The sequence below is a fragment of the Ursus maritimus genome, unplaced genomic scaffold (genome assembly GCF_017311325.1).
Source record: "Ursus maritimus isolate PB19 unplaced genomic scaffold, ASM1731132v1 scaffold_8, whole genome shotgun sequence".
Classification (NCBI taxonomy): Eukaryota; Metazoa; Chordata; class Mammalia; order Carnivora; family Ursidae; genus Ursus; species Ursus maritimus.
The window spans coordinates 50,827,053-50,837,707 of record NW_024426996.1 but is presented as its reverse complement, the minus strand read 5'-3'; the positions used below and the strand labels follow the sequence as shown (position 1 = coordinate 50,837,707).

The 10,655-nt window shown below is 38.1% G+C and overlaps 1 protein-coding gene across 2 annotated transcripts in view; it reads right to left on the bottom strand.

Moving 5' to 3' along the window:
* The window catches only part of RFC1 (replication factor C subunit 1), a 77,235-nt gene extending 67,121 nt beyond the window's left edge, over nucleotides 1-10,114 (bottom strand). For both annotated transcript variants that reach the window (XM_008701409.2, XM_008701410.2), the window contains exon 1: nucleotides 9,934-10,114. In XM_008701409.2, coding sequence (XP_008699631.2) covers nucleotides 9,934-9,936 — 3 coding nt within the window. In that variant the 5' untranslated portion in view covers nucleotides 9,937-10,114. The remainder of the gene's footprint in view (nucleotides 1-9,933) is intronic.
* Between the last annotated feature and the right edge of the window lie 541 nt (nucleotides 10,115-10,655).

Sequence of the window (10,655 nt, the reverse complement as noted above, 5' to 3'; positions counted from 1 at the left end):
CCATCTCTAAAAGAAATGATAAAAGAAAATAACATTATTTTTATTTGAGGAAACCAAAAAAAAAAAAGTAGTAATTCTTATTTTCTTCTTCAATAGTTATTAGTTGAACAAAAAGATAAGTTCAAATAAGGCAAAAATTTAGGCAAAAATCACATCAAAGTTAAAATAAATTTTAGCACAGATAGCTAATAATAACAAGTTTTTCATGCTTTTACTTACAGCTACTGGACATAGATTTATCTCTTTTGATGACTCTATGAGGTATGCAGGGCAAACAGAGTATCTCCATTTTACAAATGAGTAAGTAGAATTAAGTCAAACACAGGCTTTTTGTCAGTTTTGCCATTTACTACTGGTCATTTGGGATGAATTACTTCTCTGCCTCTTAGATACCTCATGATACCACTTGCCTCATAAAATTCCTGTGAGAATTAAGATAGTACACTAAAAACCTCCAAAATGGAATCCAGTCCTCTGACTCCACATCTCTTTCACAGTTTTCCACTTGACCATGACTGTCCCTTCATAGTTTCCCTATAACTCTAAGGATCCATGCAAAAGTAGCCATACCCCACAATTAGCAGTATGGCCTTTCCCTTCTCATTCCTAATATATCTGTATGTTTACAGGCAGGCCTTGTGCCAGGGACTCAGAACACAAACAGGAAAATGGCCTCACAAAGCTACCTGAGAGACAAATTCGTATATAAAGAATTCGATACAGAAGAGTGCTAAGACAGAGCTCATCACTAAACTAAAAGAGCACCAGGAGCGCCTAACAACAGAGAGCCTTTGGGGCAGCTGCCTGAAAGAAGCAACACCTGAACTGAGTCCTAAAATGATTAGTAGGAGATAGCTTTTTTTTTTTTTTAAGTAACCTAACCTCTACCTCCAACATGGGGCTCCAGCTCGTGACCCCGAGACCTAAGAGTCACAAACTCCACCAACTGAGCCAGCCAGGTGCCCCAGCAGGAGACACTTTCGATAGTCCTATAAACCTGAGCTTGAAGGCACTGCTGTAAGTTCCACACAGCAGGCTTGTTTATCTCATGATAGGGCCAGCCCCAGAGATAAGTAGATGCTTATGACACTGGTTGAACGCATGGGGCACCTGGCAGGCTTAGTCAGTGAAGCATGTAGCTCTTGATCTTGAGGTTGTGAGTTTGAGCCCCATGTTGGGTATGGAGATTACTTAAAAATAAAACCTTAAAAAAAAAAATCAGTTGAACACATGAGTAGTCATTTCCAAGGTCACTGACCTTCACACCTGGGCTCCAAAAGAGAGGTTCTTGATTATGTAAAATGAAACTCATGGTAGATTTATTTTTAAAGATTGAGTACTAAAATAATCTTTAATTGAAATTAATGTGTTGCTATGACTTTACCTATTGCTTTTGGCTTTAAGAAATTTTAAGTAGATATTAAATTAACTTTTATTGTATATTATTTCTGAAGTAAATTATTAAAGTTGACCTTCCAGGGGCACCTGGCTGGCTCACTCGGTGAAGCATGCAACTCTTGATCTGGGGGTTGTGAGTTCAAGCCCCACGCCAGGTGTAGAGATTACTTAAAAAATAAAATCTTTAAAAAAAATAAAAATAAAAATAAAGTGACTTCTATAATTGACCCTTATAATATGGTGGTACTCTCTTGTCATACTGTAATATTGCGGCTACTAAAAGAAAAAAGTACTTTCACTTTTAGTTCAGTATTTCCTCTTCCAATTTGCTTTTAGCCAAACGAGTTACCTTTTAGAAATCACATCTATCTCTCCATATAATTGATGTTAATGATACAGCCAAAACTAGCACAGGACTCAAAAAATTTTCTAAGATACCAGTGAGTGAAAGGGTGGTCTGAAAAATTTTTAAATAATAACAGGTTCTAACCAGGAAGAATTTTAAGAATCTGCATCAACTTCCTTCCTTCCTTTCTTCATTCATTCAATCATTCTTTCAACAAATATTCACTGAGAGCCTTCTATGAGCCAAGAACTATTCTTGGTGCTTGGAATAAACAAAACAGACAAAAGTCTCTGTTCTTGTGGAACTTTCATTCTATCTTCTGCTCTGGGTCCTTCCGTCTTTAGGGGGGAAAAAGTGTAACACAGGAAAGAGCAGATAAAATAAAGCACAGCAAGGGAATAGAAATGGAGAATATACGGTTAGGGGAAATATCTGCTTCTCCTACTTGCTCTGGAATCAACTAAGTCTACCTGAGAGGTTGCTACCAAGACATTGAAAAAACCCATTTCCATTCTTAGTTGTGTTGAGGAAGAGCTGTAGAATTCTGAAGCCATAGTATGTGTACCATATGAGCCTTAGACTACTCTTTAAATACTCTATCACAAAACATTTAATTAAAGAGAAAATGGAAATTAATAATTTAGATTTTAAAAAATAAGTTCTCCTTCAAACCTGCAAAATTGAGATAACTGAAACATTTAAAACTCTGTATGTCTGATCTAATGGTTATTTCAACATTTTGACATTTTCACCAAGGTTAATGTAGTCTGATTATGGTTTTTATTCATCCAGAAGTCAACTTCTTACAAATGACTTCTAATCTAAAAAATTGAATTTAACCTACTTAAATGAAGATTGAAATTAAGTTCAAATCAAAAATAGAACTACCAACCTAAATGTCCACTGACAGATGAATACACAAAGATGTGGTATACATACATACACACACACACACACACACACACACACACACACACAAATATGGAATATTACCCAGCCATGAAAAAGAATGAGAGCTTGCCATTTGTGACAACATGGATGGACCTAGAGAGTATTATGCTAAGTGAAATAAGTCAGACAGGAAGACAAACACCATAATTTCACTTATATGTGGAATATAAAAAACAAACAAAAAGCATACAAACACCATAAATACAGAGAACTGGTTGCCAGAAGGGAGGGAGTTCAGGGGATGGGTGACGGAAACTAAGAGATACATGCTTCCAGTTATGGAATGAATACATCACAGGGACAAGTACAGCATAGAGAATATAGTCAATGGTATTGTAATAGTGTTTTATTGTGACAAACAACAGCTGCCACACTTGTGAGCACAGCATAAAGTACAGAGCTGTCAATTCACTATGTTGTACACCTGAAACAAATACAACATTGGGTGTCAACTACACTTCAATTTTAAAAATACATAATTTTTTTAAAAAAAGAAAATAGGCCTATCACATAATACTGTATTTCTCTAGGCTACATTATTCATTGTCATTAGATGTTCAACAGATTAGCTATAAAGAGGAGAGGGCTAGAGATGTTTCCATACCAGTAAATTTTATTCTAGTTGACTTCGCTTTTATTGGAAATACAAAATTTATTTGTACTGATTCATTCACCAAATTCCTTTTGAAAATGTACCATATGCCGGGCACTATACAGCAGTTCTCTATCCCTGTGGCCCTTATCCTTGCAGAACTTGTATGCTAATATAAGAAGCTGTGAATAACAGGTTGACTATTTATTAATATCCAAAATGTATGCCAAGGAAACACTAAACATAACAGGTTTTTTTTTTATGCTTTTGTGGATCTGACAGAAGCTATGAATATTTTCCACAGAAATATGTAAAAACATACTATAATACAAAAATATATAAGGTCCTTATATTCCTGGCACAGAGCTCCTAAAACCCTTTCCTAAGTGACAGGAGTATCCTGCTATTTACAATCAGCCCTTTGGATCACATCTAAGTTTATGCTAATGAGGCAACTCAGGATGGGGACTGGTCACTAGAAAGGACAAGGATAGGAACTCTCCACCCCATCCCTAGGTCTACAGGGAGAAGAGGAAGGCTGAAGACTGGTTTATAAAAACTCATGAACAAGCAAGGTTTGATGTTTCAATAGCTTCTGGGCTGGTGAACATATCAAGTTGCTGGGAAGATGGCACGCATGCTGTATCCCCCAACCTCCCATATCTCGCCCTATGGATCTTTTCCATTTGGCTTTCCCTGAGTTGTGTCCTTACGATAAACTGGTAAATATTAATTAAAGTGTTTTCTCAAGTTCTGTGAGCCATTCTAGCAAATTATCAAACCTGAGGAGGTCCTGAATAGCCAATTTAGAGCCAGTCAATCAGAAGTATAGGTGGCCCACAACTTGCACTTGGCTTCTGAAGTGGAAGCAGTCAATGGGACTGAGCCCCTTAACTTGTGCAGTCTGTGCTAACTCTGAATAGTGTCAGAATTGAATTGTATTGTAGGATACCCAGTTGGTGTCAACAGAGCTAAAGAAATGATTGGTGTCAGAACACCCCCCCACACACACACACACAACTTTGCGTGTAATCCAAAATGCAGGGTTGGGGCATCTGGATGGCTCCGTTGGTTGAGTGGGCAACTCCTGATTTTGGCTCAGGACGTGATCTCAGGATCCTGGGATCAAGCCCCACATCAGGCTTCGCACGCAGAGGGGAGTGTGCTTCAGGATTATCTCTCTCCCTCTACCCCTCCGCCTGCTTGCTCACTCAATCACTCTCTCTCTCAATAAATAAATATTTTTTTATGCAGGGTTTTCACCTGAAACCTATTAATGGTTCCCCATGAACCCGAAATTAAAAACTTCTGATTCACATATCCTGTGCAAGCTAACTCACATTCATCTCAACCTCAGTACCACCTATATACACACTGATACCTTCTAAATCTTGTGTCTCCACTCCTCCTCTAAGCTCCATATCCACAAAGCCAATAGTCTGCCAAATACACCTCTGTCCAAATGCCCCAAAGATGCTCCAATTCATAAAGTCCACAACTAAGCTTATATTCCTCTGGACTCGCTTTTCTCCTTTTATTCCTCACCTCAATGCACAGCACCACCATTTGCCCAAAAGAGAAAAATGGACACAGTGTTTCCTCCTTGATCTGACTCTCCACCTATTCATCCCACCTAACCTATCTCCCAAATACTGCCATCCCCCTCCCTCTATTTCTATTGCCAGCGCCCAGATTCAGCGCCTCATTTATTTACTTATTTACTAAACCCTTAAACAGGACTTGCTCTGTGCCAGGCAATAATTTAAGCACTTTAAAAATACTAACTCATTTAATCCTCCTAACAACCCTATGAAGTTTTTTAACTTCAATTCACAGGTGAAAAAATTGAGAATGCCAACAAGACATTCTCTAAAGTTTTGAAATTTAAGATGCTCTTAAATGTAAGCAAAAAAAAAAAAAAAAAGACTTCTTGCATTTTCTACCTTAAGGTTTAACTAACAATTCTACAACTCTATTAGAGAGAAGCATCATCTAGCAGGCAGCCCAAATGCAATGTTAATATACATAACTCCAGACAAAGTATCAAACTTTGTGAAGTACTCAAAAAAAAAAAAAAATCATGCATTTGTAGAGTCCTTTACCTGCACCAAGAAGTTTCCAACTTGGTTGGTTATAAATCTATCAGTAGAGTTAGAGATGAAAAAAAAATTTTTTTGGCCATAAACACTCCTAAACCCACAGAGAAGTAAGCTTTCATAGTGATCTTTAGCTTTAAAAGGTCAAAGTACAAAAGCTGCCATATATTTACTTTGAAGTATAACCAAAAACCTCTATTTATTTCCACTGCTGATGAGCTCAACCAACATACAAGTTATATTTGTCTATCAAAAATGCAAAAAGAAAGCAAATTATGTCACTCTGTTCACTTATCTTTAGAGCGTACAGAATTTTATGCAAAATAGGTATTGCAGTGCTCTGAAGAGTAGTTGCCAAAATATTATATCTTGACTTTACTTCTCTACTCTGAAAGTAACAAAGAAAGATAAATATTTGATTTATATTTTTAAACCACCCATCAAATCCAGAAGCAGAAATTGATCATCACCAAATTCACAAAATCTGTCCAAATGTAAGAATCTTTTATCCTGAAAAACACTAAAATACAAAACTGTATATCTGACTAATATACACAATGACTTAACTGGTAGCAGCACAGCAGAAACAAATTATGAAATAAAGAATTTAAAACTACATTAGGGCTTTACGCTTTGAAAGCAAAGTTGGTTGTTGGGATGCTTTCCCCAGAGATCAGGAAAAAGACACAACCACTCCCATCACTTCTACTCAACCCTGTGGAGGTTCCAGCAAAAGCTTTTAGGCAAAGAAAAAAAAAGAGAGAGAGAGAGAGACAGATAAAAGGCACCTAGATTGGACAGGATGAAGTAAAACTATCTCTATTTACAGATGAAATGATCTTATATAGAAAAAAGTCTTAAGGACTCCACTAAAAAAACTATTAGAACTACTAAATGAGTTCAGCAAGGTTGCAGGATACAAGATCAACATACAAAAGTCAGTTGTATTTTCTCGCTCTTGCAATGAACAATCCAAAATTGAAATTAAGAAAATTATTTAATTTATATCATCAAAAAGAAAAAAAATACTTAGAAATAAACTTAGTAAAAGTGTAAAACCCATACTCTAAAAACTATAAACATTTTTTAAAGAAACTGAAAACCTACACAAATGGAAAAACAGCCCATGTTCATGGATCAGAAGATCTTCTATTGTTAAGATGGTAATACTTCCCAAAATGATCTACAGATTCAACACGATCATTATCAAAATCCCAGCTGGCTTCTTTGCCGATTCTAAAGTTCATGTGGAAATTCAAGGGACCCAGAACACAAGACATCTTGAGAAATAACAAAGTTGAAGGACTTAGTACATCCTGATTTCAAAACTTACCACGAAAGGAAGCGGGGGGGTGCTTACCACAAAACTACAGTAATAAAGACAGTGTGTTACTGGCATTAAGACAGATATATGGGGGAAATAGAATGGAGAATCCAGAAAAAAAAAAAAAAAACCCTCACACTTAGAGTCAACTGATTTTTCACAAGGGAAACAAGATAACTCAATGGGAAACGAACAGTCTACAAATGGCGCAGGAACAACTGAATATTCATATGCAAAAGAATAAACCTGAACTCCTACTTCACATACTATACAAAAATTAACTCAAAATATTTCAAAGTTAAATGTAAGAAGTAAAATTCTTGGGCATAAGTCTTCATGACCTTGGATTAGGCAATGGTTTCTTAGATAAAGACCAAAAGCTCTGAGGAAGTGATGACTGAAGCTTGAATGATGAGACAAAGGTAGATATGCAAGGAAGGATCTGGAAAAGGAGAGGAATCACAAGAACAAAAGCTGGGACAGAACCAGCATAATATACTCAAAAGACAGAAAGATAAGAGAGGTAGGTGGGGGCCTTATAGGCCAACTACTAGTATATATGGCAAAAGCTACATTTTAATAGGGTGACAGCACTACTCCAGGCGGAGCGCTCATACAGTAAACTACAATATGAAAGGCATCCCCTAGAATGGGACATGAAGCAGCTCAGATATATTTAGACTTGACAGCTCTTCAAACAGGCTACCCTCTAGGTCTCATGTGTGTTTAATTCAACCTTATACATATTTTCAATAAATTATACCAGCCACTGAATTATATATGCTGACTTCTTTAAAATGGCAGCTCAGGTTTTAGTCACATTTTGAGCAAATAATTAAATTCTCAAAGCAATCCAAATTGTTTACATGGCTTCTTTTTATTTTTAATTTTGTTTCAATTCCTTTAATAGACATTATGTTCACATGATTCAAAATTCAAGAGTAAAAAGTCTCCCTCCCATCCTGCCTCTCAGATATTTATTTCCCATCTTTGGAGGCAACAAATGTTATCAGTTAGTTCCTTGTGTATCCTTCCAGACTTGAAGCAAATATGTATATATTCTTTACTCTCCTTCTCCACATAAAGTGAAACACTTTACTTACTGTCCTATAGCTTCCATTTTCACTGAATTATCCTGACATTTGTTTTATATCAAGGTATAAAGTTTTCTCTTTTTAATGCTTGTAGAGTATTCCATTTTGTGGATACAGTATTTTATTCCTCTATTAATAACTTCAATTAGAAAACATTTGAGGGAAAAAATGTAGCTCCCAAGGCAAAAGCTGTTAACAACTATGGAAGGGCTTCAAAAGATATGGAAATCCTCTTAAATGCTGTGTATATGCCCATTTCTGTGGGCAAAAAATTTGCATACCACTCACCACATTATCAAAGATAACTGACCCAAAGAACTACTATACTACAATATAACTTGTGCACAGATGTTCAATAAACCTATGCTGAACAGAATTTTAGTCTGGGATTTGCTAAATTTTGTATTAGAGACAGAAGGACCAAATTACCAATATAATCAAAAATTCCTATCTATGTTATAGAACTTTTTTCTTTTAACAAACAGCAAAACTGACCCATCTGACTCCTACTTCTTTTCCAAGAAGGGCTTTATTTTTAATCTGCATTGTGAACAAGAATACTAAGATAGAAAAGAACCAAAATTTAAAGTATATGAATGATCAAAAGTTGACTATACATTTTTCACCATAACTGACACCAGAGGCATCTCTGATGCCCCTAACGTTCCAAAGAGTCCTTCCTAAGAAAATCAGAACATTGGTAGTCACATAGTGACTCCACATGCCAGGTTCCACAATAGAAGTTTTACCATATTATCTTGTTTAATTCTCAAGACAATCACCTAGGGCAGCTATATTTCGCTGCTTTGCAGTTAAGAAAAACAGTCTTAAAAAAGTTAAAGTTAAGCTATTTACTTAAACCAAATAAAACCCACCACCACAAAACTACTAAGTGGCAGAGCAAGACGAAATCATCACCTCACTCTTACCTTCAACACTCCAAACTTCATCAACTTTCCACAATACCATAGTGCCTTAAGTCCAAAATGTAAGTATCATTTTAGGGAAGCAGTATAATGTATTGGTCAGAATTCTAGCTCAACCACTTATTAGTTGTATGACAAACTGGTTAAACTCTAAAAGCCTCCTTTACCATCTGTAAAACTAGACTGCTGTGAGGTTTAAATGAGAAAAGGTATATAAAACCAACAGCTCACATACTGGTAGTTGATACAAGGGGGCTATTATTTTATCCCTCTTTGAGAAAAAACACAAAGGGCTGCAAGGTTTCCCAATTTGGCAAAGAAATTTTCCCTCCAGAATGCTGGCGTTGTGACAAATAAGCTAAAAAAAATAGCTTAAAAAATTATGTCTGGTTAATGGAACCTCATAAATTGTCCTTTAAATAAATATTTCAAACACATACCTGTATCTATTGCCATACAAGCATGAAGGTCTGTTTTGATAGCTGCATAATCACTTCACTCTCAATTTATATGCTTTATGCAGAATTATACAGAGGTGGTTATTTTTAAAGATTATTTTTAACATGAGGTGATAAGCGATGACAGCTGTCAAATATATTACATCTGTTTTTACCTCCTGTGTTGTGTTTTTCCCCCCTGGTAAACCGTGTTATACCTTCAACTTCTATGAACTCCTTTAAACAAAATAAAGCATCCTCCATATACCCTCGGTCTCAAAAGGGTTATGTGATGAGCTTTTCATGACGCTATTAATGACGAAAGTTGAAGGCCTAAGACAACTTATTCATAAGAAAGGAAAGTTTGTTACATTTCTCTCCGCCCTGAACCGAAGCTTGAAATCAATGCTTTCGGCAGGACGAAAACAGAGGTTTGGGGCAACGCCAAACAGGAAAACAACTTTATCGCTAAGCCCCCAAATCACCTTCTTTACTCCCTTCCTTCCTCCCTTCCCCCAAGAGTAAAAAACAAACTGCTGCGCAGCCCCAAAAGCCCTGCGCGCAGCCTGCCGCCAAGACCTGAAACCCCGTGGTCCAAGGAAAGCTGTGCGACTAGTGCCCGATTTGTGGCCCCTTCTGTGCCTTCGCTCCCCTTCGGAGCCCCGCACCGCCGTCCTCCCCCACCCTCCATACCAAAAGTGCGCGGTCCACACCCAGCCTGCAAACTCTCCCAAGCCCCCGAGCCGCACAGCCTCCCCTAGGGGCTCACCATCGCAGCCCACGGACTAAGGCGCGGGCGGGCAGGCCTGTCGGCTGGGGAATCCGTTACCGGGACTCGGGATCCATTCGCGCCAACAACTTCTCCCGCGAAGTGGAAGGAGGTGGGGGGCCGCGGCGCCCGGTGATGACGTCAGAAGGCGCGCAGCTTCACTTTGGCCCGGGCCGGAGGCGGGAGGTGCGACGTCGGCCCAGGTGACGCCCCGCAGGCCCCGGGCCGCTGCCATCGCGAGGAGCCACGGGAGCGTGGCGCTGGCGCCAGTGTGCGCCAGGAGTTTTTGGTGGGGGCGCTCAAGTGGGGGTTCCGTTAATCTCCCAGGGCGGGCAAACCAGGCTCCAACCGGTAACACGTGTGGAGGGTGCACTGCCCTGCATTGGCTTTCAAGTGTGCTGACCGCCACCCGCGGGGAAAATACACATTCCAGATGTACATTTCAAATCTTACATTTATTTTTTTCCGCTTATTACATTTAAATATCTATTGTTTAACAGGAGTCTCACCAAAGAGCACTTACCCTGATTTTTTTTTTTTTAATGTTTGACCCGCTGAATTGGATTTTTGCCTGCTAAGTGAAGACCCACAGTTTGAAAACCAGACAATTTTATGTTGTATAATTCCAGAGCAGAAAAGACTTTGGTAAAATCATCTAGGCATTAGTCATCAACACCCACTCTATTTTATAAGTGAAACATATAAGGCCCAAACAAGCTGAG